General features: G+C 34.0%; 1 protein-coding gene across 4 annotated transcripts in view; it reads left to right on the top strand.

Moving 5' to 3' along the window:
- LOC139103751 (octopamine receptor beta-1R) overlaps nucleotides 1–18015 on the top strand; it is a 49134-nt gene that overhangs the window by 1747 nt on the left and 29372 nt on the right. Inside the window, exons 2-3 of one of the 4 annotated variants that reach the window (XM_070658733.1) lie at nucleotides 604–1149; nucleotides 7044–8338. In XM_070658733.1, the coding sequence (XP_070514834.1) occupies nucleotides 7608–8338 (731 nt within the window). In that variant the 5' untranslated portion in view covers nucleotides 604–1149; nucleotides 7044–7607. Of the gene's footprint in view, nucleotides 1–54; nucleotides 1150–4086; nucleotides 4245–7043; nucleotides 8339–18015 lie in introns of those variants that run through there. The other 3 variants (XM_070658732.1, XM_070658731.1, XM_070658735.1) reach the window with 3 other exon arrangements.

The following is an 18015-nucleotide window of genomic DNA, read 5'->3' as shown; positions in this document are numbered from 1 at the left end:
CGGTATGACTAAACGCGACACGTTGTCTAAGCCCACTATCTACGATGATTGCAGATATGTCAACCACAGTGATATTGATGATAACATTCGGCTTTCAGTCCAGCGAGATGACGCGTATAATTAACATGCATTATTTTGCACAACTATGACTTGTCACCATAATAACGCTTTACGTCTTAGAAAATAATTTTAGTGAATCTTACGAATTTTTTTTTGTTTTCAGAAAAAATAATTAATCACAATCTGATAAAATTATTTCTTTCACGTAACTTACTCTTAAATTTATGCAAAAAGAAAAAAATTTATATTATTTATATTATTTAAAATATATAAAAATGTATCATTCTTGGCTTCTTGGTGCAAAAGTCGTTATCTGATTACGTTTTTCGTAGTGTTATCCTTTTTTTTTTTAACAGGATAACAAAAAATAAACTATTTGAATAAGAAAAGAATTTTTTTTTTACATAAAATTAAAATGATAAAAGATAATGATTCCATTTTTCTTTATCATCAATACCGCAGTTTTAATTTTAATTTCAAATTGATGTACATATGCAAATATTGGAATACAGATAATATCCTAAAGAAATTGTGATGCTGCAGATGTAATCGATACATGACACTTGGTGGCGAAAGTGTTAATATGGTTTCATTGTACTGACTTCCTAACAATGACGATTAGAAAAATGCAACAAAATCAGCATGTAATGCTCTTTTAATGGAACAAGTCAACAATCGCCAATTCACTGATTCGTTTCCGTGTTGGCAATAAGACAGAAATAAATAATAATTCGTGATGAAATCGAGTATATATCGCACAATGTCATATTTTTCCACGAACGATTGGATTGAGAGACAAAGAATTTTGCTTATCTAATGTAACAGCAGAAAATTCATTAACCGAATCTCGAAAGAAAGTGAAGAAACAATCGATATAATAAATGAAGAAATTACGGTAACCGATCGAATTTATGAGAAGATGCTATCACTGGGAATCTCTATTGATCAACGTGAAAAAAAAAGAAACATTGTGACATCAGTTTCGTGTATCGGTGGAATGATCATGAAACTTAAATGCAAATTGACTTTCTTGCGGTGAACAAGCGCCGGAAGTGATTTGATCGAGCAGCGGAGCTAAGAAACTCGGAGGTAAGATATTGGCTCTCTTTGATATACCTCTCGCGAAATATCGACGAAATACGCATATATCGATGTGTTTATCCTGGATAGGATATGAGGGTGCATACATATTTACTCACTTGCTTTTAGCTAATATGTAAGCTTATCTTAGCAATTTCATAATTTGCCAGTTTCAAGGAAAACGATAATTCACCGACAGCTGTAATAATGCTCAATTCTATAAGACAAATGTAAATTCACGTGCAAACATAGTGCCGTTTTAATAGTTATGCAAGCGCGGGATAAGTTTTGCGAAACGTTTATAGATAGACATACACGTTGGCTTGCTATAAGACACAGGAATAGCTTGTGCATATATTTCCGAGGTTGCGGGAATCAATATTGTATAAAAATGACCCAAGTATTTGCTCATTTCTTACGAAAATGTTAATGAAAATTTATAAACTTGCAAAACTGGACTACTGTGCTTTTTCACGTTTTTTTTCTTTTTCTTTCTTTTTTCTTCCATCACGGGAAATATATTTTACTTTCACAAGCGATAAATGGTAATAAATAAAATTAGTGAAATTAAATGTGTTATTAAATGCAATAATGTTATAAAAGTTTCCATTCTTTCTCCGTGTTACTGTCGCGATTCTGATACTCGGATCGATTTTTAAATTACTACTGTCAATAATTAAAAGTTCCCTTTTTTTTTTCTTTTTTCTCGCGATTACATCAAATATATGTCCGTATAATGCGGGAAAGTTGATCACAAACGTGAGTGCAATAAGTTGAATTATTTCGCGAAATATTGAAATTTTCTGCCAGATGCCGAGTGAAACAATCGCGTCACGTTCATTCCATACATGCCGATCGATTTTCGATGTAGCTGACATAAATGTGAGAGCTGCCTCTACCTTGAAACTCATTATTGCTCATACTGCTATTTTCATTATTGTGTTTTAGTCGCCGGGAATAAATAGTTGTAGGCTTACTACTGCTTCAATGTTAAAATTAATTTTTATGATATTCGATCGTTCATCATTCATTCATAATTTTCAGCGTTGAAGCCAAAATCTAATAAAGAATTTTTATTATTAATTTGGACTTAATATAAATTTTACTTTACTTTGAGAAATAAAATAATAATTAAAAAATGAGCTATGATTAATCGCAGAGTTTATTTCGAGAAAATTATTGCATTTTATTGCGTAATTGTGATTACATTTTTTTTTTCTGCCGTTTAATATTTTTTTTTATACATTGGTATATTTGTATGCTTTTGCAAATGTAATTTTACACGTGTTCGACGATATCCCGACAGGAATATCATAAAGCTATTTAACACGGTTTCAACTTTCTGAGGCGTTCTTGCTTGAAAATTCGCATAAACTTTCCAAGTCTCATAGTGCATTATTCACTTCTACAATTTCTTATTACCAGAGTTCGACCGCGTTCTACAGAGATTCAGTCGTAAATTTCCATACTTGCGAATCCTATTATCATCATTTGAATAAAGTCTACTGCACGCGATTGATTGTTTCTTTCCTTTTTTTATTCGTAAACAAAAATTCGCCCACGCTCGAATTCGAAGATTCGCAGAGTTTCAATTTGCGATATATCATCTATACTATACATCCATCTCATAGAGAATATTAATAAAAAATTATAAGACGAAACACGTTATATAAATGCTTCAACGTTGTATTAATATATAATATTTATATCTTTCCTTCTATATCGCGATGCATTTTTGTTTTGCATCGTAAATTGGACGCAGTAGTTGGTGTCAAAAATGGCATAAATCGCGCGGAACAATTGTCGGATTACTTGATGCGAAAATCTGAGTTGTTGCGCGGCATTTCATCGCGGAAACGAAAATCACAATTCGCGATTCGTGAATGACGCTTCGTATTTCGCGTTCGTATTTTGTACTCCTATTTCTAATTCGTATCGGAATAAAAATATAAGTAGAAATAGCCGCGACACATATACAGGACGTTTTATGTTGATATCAGAGAAATAACCGTGCGCTTAATCGACCATAAAAAGAGCGAGCTGTTTCCGAAAAATTTCCGAGGCTCAATATAATTAAGTTGAATAATTATTCGTATTAAAATGAGATTATAGAATGGCAAATGTATGAAATTGAAGCTTTATGGCCGGTATTCATACTCAGTTCTATTTAAAATTGTCTTAAGTACAGTCTTAAATTTTTTTTTTTTTTTTTAATCAGTCGCGGAGCTGTATTGTCGTCTTAAAACTACAAGTGGCTGCACTTAAGACAATCTCAAGTATAAGAACTAATTATAAATACCGACCTATATTAGCATCCGCGACAGAATATTCCATATTCCCTTCGGTTTCAGGTCAAGTTCGTCATCGCGCGCCGCGACTCGATTGGAAATTACTCGATATAATACCGATACGCGCGCGTTCTTCTCGCTCCTCTCCGCGGAAAATTAAAATATTCAACTGCACCGGGGAACGGTAAATCGTGGTTCACGAGCGAGGCTTCGCGTTCCGCACTCGTGTTTCGCGCGCGTTAATTTCGCGTATATTTTGCTTCGCAAAAAGGCGGAAATGACCGGCGCCTCGCAGCTTATACGGGGCCATATGAACGACGGAGGAGCACCGTCGCTCGATCCGACCGCGAAGAGGTACAAACGTGTATATACGAATCCCGTGATTAAACTGCGCGCAATTAATAATTGCACCTACGCGCATTTGCAGGCGCAGCGTGCAACATAATACTTTTGCTCTCTTTCCCTGACGGGGCGCGATTTTACGTCGGCGCGGAGTTTCGATCGTTCGATATTCGCTCTCGAGTCCAACGGTGGCTGTGCACGCTAGACGCGCGCGGGCTGCTTGTAACTCGTACGCTTTCACCCTCCTGAAAATTCGACGTAGGGATTGTCCCGTAAACGGAAATTGCAATTTACAAACGACGCCGTAAATGTACTTCGCAGGACGGGCACGCATGTCGCACTCGTGTTTCTCCCTCGTATTTCTCTTTCGCGGAAATGACGGGCGACACCGACGGCGACGGCAATACTTTACGTTCGCGCCAGTGGTACATCCGCGCGTCTGCACTGACGAGCTAGAAAGTGAGGCCAAGTGAGGTAAGCCGGCTTTACGACGTCGACGTATGGTTCATTTTCCTTTCATGCCTCATATTACGAAAGCTTTCGCTTTGGCTTCAAAGCTCCCGGGTATTATTAACTCTTGGCGATTGTTCACTTTTTATTTTTTTTTTTTTCCAACTCTTTGAGTTATTTCTTCTACTTTTGTGTTAAGGATATCGTGTGCCCACGCACTGTGTGCGAATGTACTCTCTATAATTACCAATTTAAATCGCGATCAAATGTTTTCGAAAGAAAATTTCAGTAATGTATTATGTAAAAATTATCTCAAGTAATTGGCACAATTTTCACGATTCCAGAAATCTACGGCGTAATATTATCACGGTGTAAAATATTTTTAAAACAGATGCTGCGTAAATTGTGCACGAGCGAGCGTGATTTTCGTAATTATTCCGCGTCAACGATTGCGTTACGTGTTTCCTGTTCCGGGAAATTATTATTCGCGATCCAACTTATCCAGGCGTCTCGCGAAATTTTCATCACCGCGTGATGAAACGAGAGTTTCATATATAACTCAGCTAAACGGAAACGTCGTTGAATTTTTTAGAACAAAATCTATGCGCTCACGCGTTTCCGCGAATATGACGATTACTTTGATAATACATCGCGAATGAAAAATTAGTGCATATGTTTCATGCAGGTCACTTTATTTTATTTTATTTGAAATTTCTCACAATTTTATTTTAGTGAAGTTTATAGATATATAAAATAAATTTTTTTTTCTTTTGTAGAAACGTATTTGTTTATTTTTCGTTTATTTTACTTTTTATTTATAAATGTCAACATATTTGACAATAATTGTTTATTAATTATATCAAATTATATTAGCATTATTTTTAATTATATTTAGTATAAATTACGTTTTTTTTTTATTTTTATCTTTTTCTTTTACTAAAACTATTTCACTAAAAAACCTTGACAGCCGTTTTTAAGATATTACATTAAAAAAACGAGAACTTAAAAGATTATTAATTAAAATATTGATTAAAGAATATGTGATATGTTGAAAATGAATACATCGATAATGTACGATGCATTTTCGATAAGACTACTAAACAAATAATTTATATAGATGAAAATTTGTCACAGATCTAGGACGCTCTTTCTCTCTCTATCTCTCTTTTTCTCTCTCAGCACGGGACAGATTTATAAATATCGAGAGAAATATTACGGGCGCAAATAAATATTGCGTCCGATTTTAATCTGACTTCTACCGAAATAGACAGAACAGTCGATAGGATCGGAACACTCTTTAAAAGTGAATTTCTTAATGCGGCGCAGTGAAGTACGTCAATAATATATATTACGTCATTCTACATATTTCAATCCGGTTCACCTTACACGATTTTCTTTCGCGTAGAAATCGTTCATTTTTGACGCGCTTTCCTGTATCCTGCATATAAAATGACACTGACGTACATAAGCTAAAAATATAAGTAGCATGGTGTATAATTAAAATGAACGACCTCATATGCGCCATAGTCCCCTTTCATTTCGCCACATACATATATCTTTATTTATTGAACATTACGTTGTTAAAAACGCTGCTATCCATTTCAATTTATACGTTTGTACGTGTATATTTGTTTACCGTAATTTAATTTCTTCGACATAACGTCGTGACGATAAAATTTTTAATTGTAAAAAAAAAAAAAAAAAAAACAGGGTATAAAATAGAATTTAAGCGTGCAGAACCGTGGAGACTCGACCGGGCGCTAATTTGCGTTTATTGTTTCCCCCGAGTTGTTTCCATTATGACTGATACATGTATTTCGTTTTAGCATTAGATCGCATTGTCACGACTTGTTATCCGCGCGCGCGCGCCTCGCCCGGAATCGGGCGAATCCTCGTGTAAATCCAATTTCGACAGAACATATGAGCATATTCCTGCGGTAAATCAACGGCCTTTTAACGCGAACTATGTGCTCGTACATCGCTGGAATACATCTAAATACATTGACTGCGGATAATCCACATTATTTAGAATATTTACAACGAGGGAGAATTAATTTAGTGGCAAATTCACAGTAGCTGAATTCCTAGTTACAGTCTGCATAACGGAAATTTGAGCCGCACGTCCCGGGACGTACAAAAATTTAGGCATTAAAATAAATCAGATTTGCGGAAGTAACTTATTGCTGGAATATAAAGTGAAATTGCTCTTATCGTTATCTTTTATTTTCTTGGATAATAAAATCCATAAAATTTTAATACAAACTCCTGAATTTATTTAATAGACTTTAATTAATAAAATGGTATTGCATGTAGAAATGTTTATTTTAACAGGAAATTATTTTTTTCAAAAAAAAAAAAAAAAAAAAAAAGAGCGTTAGTATTGTTGCGTTATTATGATTTATGGCAGAGAATAAGCACGAAATTTAATAATACCATTGTGAGAATTTGAGACTTTTAGAAATATTGATTAACTTTTAATTAGTCTTAAAAAAAAGGGAGCGGTATTATTGCTCGAATAAATGAGAATGGGGACGTGGTTTTTGTAACAATGAAACTATTGGAATTTTCCACATCCCTAAACATTTGCCAATTTTTAATTAACTAACTTCGATAAAGAGTTATATTATTACCAAAAGAGCAAGAACGAGAGAGAAAGAGAGAGAGAGAGAGAAATAAACAAAATGTTTTTATCAACTATGACGTCATTAGAAATAAAATGGTAAATGTAACACAAGAGTTTCGCATACATTTAACAAAATAATATAAAATTATTGCGTTATTTACCTAATTTCTATATTGTAATTGCGCATATTTTGTTCGCAGGTTATCGTTGCAAGAAGGCACTTAAAAATCAGCGAGAGATGTGAATACCTTGTTCGGACAACAATTTGAAATTCGTAAACGATTTTAATTACGACTGTGTGAAACAATCGCAACGGCGAAGCATAAGAAAAGAAAATTTGCGCCCGTGATTATGACCCCAAATAGAAATTATTTAAACAGACAATCATTAACTGAAGAAGAGCCAAGTATACGAAGCGCTTAGAAGCTCAAGTACCAAAGTACCAATTTATCCAATTTGTTCAACGAAGCGGAATTTTTTGAGATGCACTCTCACCTATTCGCGTTATTTTGGACTTTATCGACGAGAAAGTCGCCAAACGCTCGAGACAAATAACGTTAAATACTGCAGACGCAGAAAAATCTCGCGGTTTACATCGGGGCGAGGTAAAATAATAATTAGATTTTCATAAATGGATCGATGACACGTCATAAACGAAGTGAAAGAAGACTAAGAGAAATAGCCGAATTACCATATACAGTCGAAACGTAAGAAGAGGAAAAAAGAAAAAAAAAAGAAAAAAAAAACATAGTTCCTTAACTACAATGGGCTTCAACGATACGTTAGAGATGGATCTGAACAACACTGCGAATTTACCGAAAGATTTCCTTCTCGACACCGGCCAGCGAAATATCAGCAAAAGCGATCACGACATCGAGTACGTCCTGCTGCTAACTTTCAAAGCGTTCATCATGATATTTATCATCCTCTGCGCCCTTTTCGGCAACCTATTGGTCATAGTCTCGGTGATGAGGCATCGAAGGCTCCGGGTGATCACTAATTACTTCGTCGTATCGCTCGCCCTAGCTGACATGCTGGTCGCGTTGTTCGCCATGACGTTCAACGCTTCGGTCGAGCTATCTGGATGCTGGCTGTTCGGTTATTTCATGTGCGACGTGTGGAACTCGCTCGACGTTTTCTTCAGCACCGTCAGCATCCTCCACCTTTGCTGCATCAGCGTCGACAGATATTACGCCATCGTCCAACCGCTGGACTACCCGTTAATCATGACGAACGTAAGACTGGGTACCATGTTGAGCGTCGTATGGTGCTCCCCGACTGTAATGAGTTTCCTACCGATCTTCGCGGGCTGGTACACCACGAAGGAACATCTCGAGTACAGGAGAAACAATCCGAATGTGTGTGTGTTCCAAGTAAACAAGTTCTACGCCGTCATCAGTTCCAGTATCAGCTTCTGGGTGCCGGGGATAATCATGATCGCGATGTACTACAAGATTTATCGCGAGGCCGATCGCCAGGAGCGCATGCTGTATCGGTGAGTCGTGTCCCTAATCTCTTGTTAATAATCATTACGAAACTTTCGGATCCTCACTCTACTTGTTATACGCCGTGTTCTGATTAATTATCTTCGGTCACGCAGTTTTTATTTTACAAACATTTTTAATCACCGTATACTTGATTTACCGCATCGAGTGCGAAGCAAGAGATTATGTTATTTATTTATTTAATTAATTTTTTCTTTTAACAACTCGTTATTAATAATATTCCTTTTATCGCTGAAGAGATAAATTTTTAAGGAAACTAACGTTTCCTTTTCGTCTTCGTAGAAATCAAAGCTACATTTATAATCCATAATAGGCTCGTTGCCCGATAAAAATGGGTTTTATTTCCACTACGTTGTAGAAAACAATGTAGTAATTTGACAAGCGAGTTATATTATTTCAAATACGATCGCTCATTTGTCGCATTATTCTCTTTCTCGAATTATCCGTTGTTGAACTTAATATATATATAAATAGCAAGATTGTTACCGCGGCTGTTACGGCAAGCGATGCATGCTCGTTAAATCTTGGAAAGATATTTTTATATTTGAAAGAGAAAAAGGAGAGACGGAGAACGGTAGACAGTACTCGCCATTAGTTTCTTCCAAAAGATGCCCCCGAAAGCTACGTGCCGTTGTTGAATGTCCAATTAGGGTAAAAGGCGCAAAAGAAGGTGGAGACGAGTGGCCGGCCAACAAACAAATGTACTTTTCAACAGAAAGATATAAGAAAGGAAAAATATTCCGAATAAATGCTTTTGCCACTCTCGTCTGCGTACCGCGCAGCTTGCACGTTGCTACAAGTCGCGTCCTCCCTTTTTTTTCTTTCGCAAACATTTTTCAAACGCCTTATAATGTTACACCGTTACGCGATATACTGAAGCAACGGCATTTACATGCGACAATATTTAGCGAAATAAACGACCGAATAGCAATTACAAACTCAAAGAAAATTGATTGCCAATAAAAATAACACTTTCCAGCAGTTATTTTTATCGCGATGCTATCTTAGCTTTATAGTTTTCCGCGTTCGATCGATGGAGGTTGCCGGCTGGCCGATCTTACGCGACCTTGCCGCAAAGTTTTCTGTATTTTCATAAATTACATATCCGCGGTACGTCGCGTGTTCGTTTCTTTATATAACGCGGGACCACGTCGCGCTTCGCGCTACACACGTCATTCCGCATTTTGAATGCACCACCGAGATACCCTGCCCGTTTAACGAACAACGGCTACCGGGATAACACGAACGCGAAATAAAATGCAAATTTCTTCCGTTGCCCCCACGAATTTTCCTGTATTACCTATCATTGTCGCTTAAAAATTAGCAGCGTAACGCGCTTGGAATTTTTATTTCATATTTCCATACGGTGAGTTCGTACAAAGTGGAAAAATCTGATGATCGTGCGTAGCTTTGAAGCGTTTTTGATTGGCACTCTCGCTTAACCGAGACTTATAAAAAAAATATCTTGATTTAAATAATAATTATTTAAATATTAAAATAACGCATTTCTTTTTTATTTTAATTCATTAACGTACTCGTTAAATATTGCATTTTTTTTCTTTTTTTTTTAAGTAATGTTACAAATTAGTTGCACTACTGTTTTAATTAAAATTTTTTTATGAATAACGAGTTTTTTTTATTTTAGCTTATTAAAAAGTCTGCAATCAAAGATGATTTAAATATAAAAATAAAATCTAAACTTTTGTAATATAAATTAAAAGTCGCTCCGGGAAAACTTTTTCTAGTTTCGTAATAACGATGTAAATGAATGGAACTGAAAAGTTACTTTTATTTTAGCGCATAAATGACGATAGAAAAATATAAACAAAATTTGATGTAAAAATTGTATATCACTCTTGAGCTTCGCTGTATCGGTGAATTCTGCAAAAGGAGCTGCTAACAATAAAACCGCGACAAAGCTATGACGTTCGCAGACGGTTTAATCTTAAAAAGAAAAGATATAAACTTTTCACATTATTCATTTACGAAATGATAAATGTGAATAAAAATTATAAAAACAAAAAAATTTGAGCAAAGACACGGTCTTATTTCAAATTTTATTTTAAATATAAATTGCTAATTAATAAATGTGTCATTTATGTGTGCACGCGACGTAATGATTAAAATGTTAAAAGACTACTAATGATATTATTACGATGTCATTTTGATTGAAATTGAAATTTCGTCGGTCAGCACGTGAAACTTAAACTAAACGATCCCGACGTTTTCCTACCATCGCTAGTTACTATCTTCGAACGAGATTGTCTTGTCTGCTGATGATTTCAATCTGAACTAGTCCCGAATACGCTGCCAAAGCTGATATCGTTTGGCGTCGCGTTGAGAGACGAGTATCAATTTTACGTCTCGCTCTTGCGGGAGCGCGCCGTAAATTTCACAAAATCGATTGTGACTGGCGAGCTGGAAAGCCACATTCGGTTTACGAATACGTGTACATGTTTGCAGCATGTTGTAACAGATTTAGAAATAACGCACTACACGATATTTACAGAATATTATAAATGCAGACCAAATAAAATATTTTATTCGTACGTTTACCAATATATTTTTCTTTTTTTCCTTTTTCCAAAGTTTATTTTGTTTTAAAAATGCTAAATTTGAATACATAATCTAAAATTTAAATCCGACGAGAAAATACCGAGAGATTTGTTATTTTAAATAATAAAATTTATGTCAAATATTTTTTTCATTTAGTACGAAAAAAGTTATTTTGTAACATGCTAGATACATATTTATTTTGCCTCCTTTTTTTTTAATTTTAATAAAAAGAGATTTTACTTTAAAAATAATTTAGTTACAAAACAAACAAGATTGCACATTTTGGATTTTTACTTGCTTTAAATAAAAAGTTACTTTGTTAAAATATATTTTATTAAAATTTTACCCAGACAAAGATGTAATTAGAAAAAAAATTGTATGTTTTTTGAAATGTTTAAATTTTATAAGAATTATCGCCTAACATATATTTGAATTTTACTTTAATAAGTAAGCATTTAATGCTAGAACTTTATTAATTAATTAATTGATCAATTGATCAATTTCCAGTTTAGCTGTCATTCTTAAATTTTGAAGAATACTTTGATTACGAGGCAAAGGTTTAATGAGCAATCTTTAGTTGCACTTTGAGAATAATTTCGCGTTCAAGTTTCAAACAGAGTTTTTTCTTTTGTTCAAAAGTGTTTCGGCTTTCTCACAGTCAATCTCACAGCGCAATCTCTCCGATTATCATTAGCTTTTGTACGGTACTATGTATATGGGTCCAATTATTCGTACAATTAAACTTGAGAGACCGCTGTATCTCTCGACCCGATGATGTGCTTCGTCGAATAATTAATGTTGGAGATCAAACACATAACGGAAATATGATATTATTACAAAATTGTAATATCCAACCGATGCAAAATATTAAAGCCCTTATAATTTTTCAATAAAAAAAAAAAATGCAACATTAGCTCGATATAAATTTTTGCCTAAACTTTAGTCAAAATTATTATCTTTAATTTAAAGTGTATTTATCTTTAACCAATTTTACTTAATTAAACAATTTTTTTAATTAATAAATAAATAAATTTCTTAAACTTTCTTTTACTTTATTTTTTAGTATTATAGAATTATAAGAAATACTTTCTTACAAATTAATTAGCGCGATCTAAGGCGTTACCTTTAATCGTTAGCTGCAAAATCTGAATAGTTTGATAAATTTCCACGCGGAAAGTATTGTTGTATATTCGTATATTTTTCGTATATCGGCAAAAGTGATGGATTTTGCAACACAATCCCGAGATGAGTATTCGATTCAAGATAGTCTTGACAGTGTTTTCCTGAGTCCTGCATCGTATCAATGACGCTTCCCTATCTACCCTTCATCTTTCCCCTATACCCTTAGGAGACCTTTGACGTGTGAGACAGCGTATCGATATTCCGCTATCGATACTCTATTTCTTATTCGTCAGTCCATTCGCGGAAGTTTCCCTAAGGAACCTGTAAAATTTTTTATTTATGCGATTCCCTGCGACGCCTCACAAACGTTTTCGCGTTGTCAACACTTTTAAAGCCGTATATCGCGCCGTCTTCGAAAAACTTTCCATTGAAATACAGAATAACAAAAGAAATCGTCGATCTTGGCATTAACATGTCATTCGAGAAAGATTGCGACGACTTTTTGGCAGCTGATTTCCTAGCGGGAATCCCCTGCACCCTCCTCCGTCCTATTTTATTCATTGTTTCGAAGCTACGAAGCACCCAATAAAGTTTTCAAGACAAAGGTTCGTGCGTTTTGCACTCGGTACAAAATATAGGCTCCTCGGTTTTTAGAACGTTTCTTTTTTTTTTCCTCTCTCAAACCTTTCTCTCTTTCTCTCGACTCTCTGTCTCTTTGTCGTTTAATTCTTTAGAAGTGGAGTTTAAAATCGCGTTCAATGTCATTTCACTGCTCGCCGTTTCTTTACGACTTAATTCTATTTTCCACTAAAACTCATTGCAAAAAGAAATAATTCTTTTTTAAGAGGTAGACTTTTTAGAGCTTAATTTACTGTTAATTATTATTAATTTTTCTTACTCAATTGTACTAATTACGCAAATAAAAATATATATAACTTTCCTATTATTTCTTTTTATCCTTCTTTTTTTTTACAATTTTATACGTAAAAATATATTTGCTGTTTGCTCGTTAACGAGAAAAAATAAATCGACTCAGTGTTTTGTAGATTTTCAATTGAGAAATGTTGATAAACGTATCTGTACATAGCGTGTTGTGATAATTTTTTTTTCTTTTTTTTTTTTCATCGTTGCGGACGCAATTTCGTTATTATACTTTGTATCTTGTAAAATATTTTATGATATAAAGTGAGAAATAAATGAGGGAAGAGGCGATATTAGTTATAGTAAGTGCGTAATTATCTTCAAGTACCGCGAATAGATCGGGACATAGAATTTTAATTGACGGTGGACAAAGTCGTGACGGTTAAAGAAATCTTACGTAGGGGGGCAATTTCACCCCGACAAAAGACCGGAATATAAGCTACGATTTTCTCTCGGATAGCTCGCTCGCGATGTTGATGGCGGTGATTCATGGGTTATTCTCCGTTTCAGGGAGATTCACAAAACCCTCGCGGCAAGAAGCCTCCCATTCTTCGCGATATCGAGCGCTATATCGTGCGCTAACCGACGTCATTATCTCCCGAGTCAGATAATTTCGAAATGCACGCCATTTCAACGATTCTCTGCGAGAAGGAACGAACGGGAACTAAGAGCAAAACTATGTCACAGTATTTTCATTTGAGTGACATACGAACAGAGTGGTTCATCAAAAATAGAATACTTTCTATAACTTTTCGAGATTTTCGGATAGGAACAAGTAGAGCCGATGACTTTCATTTTGCCATGTGTACCAAATTATATGAAAATGCTAGTTTCTTTTTTCTTTTTTTTTTTAAAGTTGTAGTTGCGCAAATTTTAGTTGATTAATCCACAATGATTAATTATATCAATAATAAAATTCTGTTTTGCGGTTACTTTTTAAATAATAAATTATACTTGTAGGATTTATGAGAAGGATAAAATATATATAACGTCAATTGTAATATATTAAAACTATATACGTCATTAACGCGTGTACGCACACACGCATGCGTGTATTGATTACCAGAGAGCACGTTAATATATCGGGTGTCTGAAAAATAATATGAACATTTTGTGAACTTGATGCAAAAAATCCAAACTTTAGTAATTCAAGTGTATTTCTGTCTCTATTTATTTAGTGTAATTACTTGGGGAATTATTTCATTTTTTTTTTGCACGCTTACTTTGACCTTTATTAAACATGATATGTAATAATAAATAAGCTTGCGGTTTGCGTTACAAAAAGATCAGATTATTTTCGTCGAAGAGAACACCGTTCGATCGAAACAGTTGCGATTCATTTGTGGATTTTATGGAATCGAATATTTTACGCCGTTCACGATTATTACTCCGAAGTTTTATCGTAGAAACAACTTTCCGAATTGCGATTTTTCATTGGAAAACGGAAACGACCTCGTTTTTCTTCTTTATCGTTATATATATATTGTCTTTGATCATCATATGTAACGTCCATTCGTCACCATTTACAGCAATAATGTGGTGAAGGCATAGGAAAAGAAATAAAGGGAAAAGGAGGGTCTCAAGAACTTCTACTGACATCACGACGCGTAATATCATTTTCCAAGACGTTGGTGACAGGTGAAGCGTAATGCGAAATATACGAGAATCACGAGATGGAAATTGACTTTTACGTGGTCAGGAGATTCTCTCAAAGCAAGTTGAATTTCTTTTAACGAGCTTGTCCTCGGTAATCGTTATCGAGAATTCAACGTCGATAAGCGGCTTTATTTATATTAAATCGCAATGAACACGCGAACTCGCGGTTTTTCAGGCCAATGAGAATTAGTTCACATCCCGAAGTCAGAAAAAAAGTAATTTTTTTTTTTAATTATCTCAAAATATTTTAAAATAATGAAGAAACATGTTTCACTAAATTGCATCAATATTTCAAACACATTAATTCTATACTGAGAAAAAAAAATGTTAAACAGACTGAACCTTTCAACTAAACTCAAATTAATTAATACAATAAAATTTTTAATATACCGAAATAAAATGCACAGTAATTAATTTTAGTTAAAGTTTAATAATAATTTTATTGTACTAACTAACCTAGGTTTAATTAAAAGATTTAGTCTAACAAATTTTTTTTCTCAGCGTAGATACAATTTTAGACATACGCGTTTTTAAATACTTTGAAAAATAAAAATAAACAGAAATCTAACAAATTTTATAATAATGTATTATTATCGTGTCATACTTTTCAATTTTTTTTTAATTTTTAATTTTTTTTCCTGCATTTCTTCGGGATGCATTTCTCTTCGTGCAGTTTTGTACGTTTGCATGCGCGGTAATTACTATAGTGTCCTCTCGTAAGTCGATCGATTTTGAAGCTATTGAATTTCGCGTGCAGGTCAACGTAGCGCGGTTTGCGGGTCACGTGTGTCCACCGGCAATGATCAAAAGATCCATTAGGCCTGTACAGTGGCCGTCCATGATTACGCCGATAGGTTGCACGATATCGCAGCTTGATCACGACGCGGAAACTGCGGTAGACAATTTGCTTTGTGGCGAACGGAAAACTCTTCAAAGAAGCCGAAATTTCGACGATTCGAATTATTCTAGCGGCGCTTAGTGGACTTATCAAACTTTTTCGCCGTTATATAGAAATTTATCGTCATTATGTAGAAATAATTTCGTCATTATTGCACGCTCGTATCATTATTGCGACGTTACTATAACAATATGTAGAGAAACATGTGAGATTGACTAAATCGCGCAATGTGCAATTAATTCATCATTAGCCCATTAATATCCGTATGAACAATCAAAATCAAAATTCGCATAAATTTATCCTAATTGTCAGTATCATACCTTAATTAAAAATTACATTATTGATTGTGGCAGTCGTATGCCAAATTGAATCTAAAATGCTATTTAGAATTGCATGTCAGAAATCTAATTCGATGTGAAGCCCTTGTAATTAAATTTACGTCAGATCTTTAACAATTTGAAATTGAAATAATAAAGTAATAAAGGTAGACGAGAATTAAAAATTAAAAAAAAATTAATTTAAACGGATGATACTTGTGCTGTTCGTGATTTTATTTACGTCGATTACGTATAACTACATTAATTATTAACTAACTCGTGAAATCATTACTATTGCAACTGTATACTCATTCGCATACAAAACAATACTACGTATTTATTTCATGTACCTATTAATGCTACAATAATTAATGGTCCCGTTCCGTAAATTATGTTTAAAAATTGGCGAGATTGCATTCTGCAAATTTTCCATTAACTTTGCATCGTTTAATCCACACTTTTATATACAATTTGCATTTCCATACGTTTCACGATTATTATTGTATTATTTTAAAATTTTTTAATCACCACAAGAGTATTTTTTTTACACATTAATTATTATATATGCAAATATACTTTTCGTATTTCACGTGCAGTTGCATATACATATATTTATATATGTATATGTACCGTTTGATTGCGCAACGTAGTTAGGCTGCGACTAACAGCAGAGCACTCGATCTTTTGCAATCAACGACGTTTCGTTGCTGGTAAATACCTACTGCGAGCTGCAGCTTACAGTAGCGCCGTTGTAATTCGGAGCACGGTTTTCATTTGCGCCATTATTAACTGGGTTCTATTTGCTTCCCTGCCACCGCTTCGAATTTCTTTTACTGATCTATCACCTTTTATTGCTAACGTGTACGTACAACAAGCGCGCGTTTACTGTTATTGCACAATTAATCGATATACATATAACATTTACGCGAAGAAGACCTTTGCAGAACGTTCGTATACCGTATATGATATTAGTTGGCATTATAAAATTAAAAAGCGATAATTATTGATGGTCCTCGATATTTTACTACCGATCTCAATAGTACTTTGAAACCGTGGTAACGTCGTTGTTACAAAAGACCAATACAAATTCGATTAAATTTGTAATAATATAAATGTGCGGAATTGAAAAATTTATTTAAGCACCGCTAAGCTTTTGAAATTAAATATCTTTATTGGAAAAAGGGGGAACAAAAATTAATAACTTGACGATTAATATATTTAACAATTACTTGGCGAATTATAAAGGCGGAATAATATAATAGGATCACTTGTAAGCACATATCTACAAAATGCCCTGTGAAGGAAACCTGACAAATACTTTAATAGAGAACCCGCTCAATTTCAAGAGAAGAAATCGATAGGATACTTGCAAAAAAGGGGAGAAAGAGAGACAAGTTAGAGGGGGGAAATGAAAAAGAAAAATAAAATAAATCGAAATATTAAAATGTTTCGTAAAATAACGTAATATTAAAAAACATTAAAATAAAATTAGCTACTTTTGAACGATCACAGGATATCAAATTATTTAATATGTAGGGGTGGAGGAAAAGAGGAGAGTAACATTAATGCGGCGGTATCTTCACAATTAATTTAGTAAAGCGAAAAAAATATTTAATAACGTTGACGTTATTAATTAAAGTAATAAATATTAATAAGGGAGTCATCTGTTGAATTTGTTATTGTTTCAAACACTTAAATTTCGTTCGTTTAATCGCGTAATAAATCTCGACATTCGGCCGTAAGTAAACGACGCGTTAAAAAGTTAATTAATTTTTGGAGAGATCTGACTCTAATGGTAATTCGAGATTCGGGATAGATACTAATTCGTCAATCGCGTAGTAAGTAGCGCAACAGGACAATCGTATGGAATTCAAAAATAATTGGTGGAAAATTGCAATACCGACTCGTGTTACGCTATACGGGAAGTCTCGTGAAAACAATTTCAGTTGCACCCGCGACGTGTAGGGTGAGAACAAAAGAGTGAAAAATCAATATAGAATCCTATATCAAACATTTATATTAACCTGTTCTTTAAATGTTAAAAATTGTTAAGAATTAATTCAAAATTTAAGAGATAGCGTAGTGAATTTCGTCTTTTAATTTTTTCTTTATAAATATATCAAATGCTTGCATTAGAGAGAATTAAAAATAATGTATAAAAATACGGAAAAAAAAATAGAAGCGAGATAATAATAAA

The sequence above is a fragment of the Cardiocondyla obscurior genome, linkage group LG06 (genome assembly GCF_019399895.1).
Source record: "Cardiocondyla obscurior isolate alpha-2009 linkage group LG06, Cobs3.1, whole genome shotgun sequence".
Taxonomy (NCBI): domain Eukaryota; kingdom Metazoa; phylum Arthropoda; class Insecta; order Hymenoptera; family Formicidae; genus Cardiocondyla; species Cardiocondyla obscurior.
Note: the sequence above shows the minus strand (reverse complement) of the source record. Positions and strands in the feature narration are given on the sequence as shown.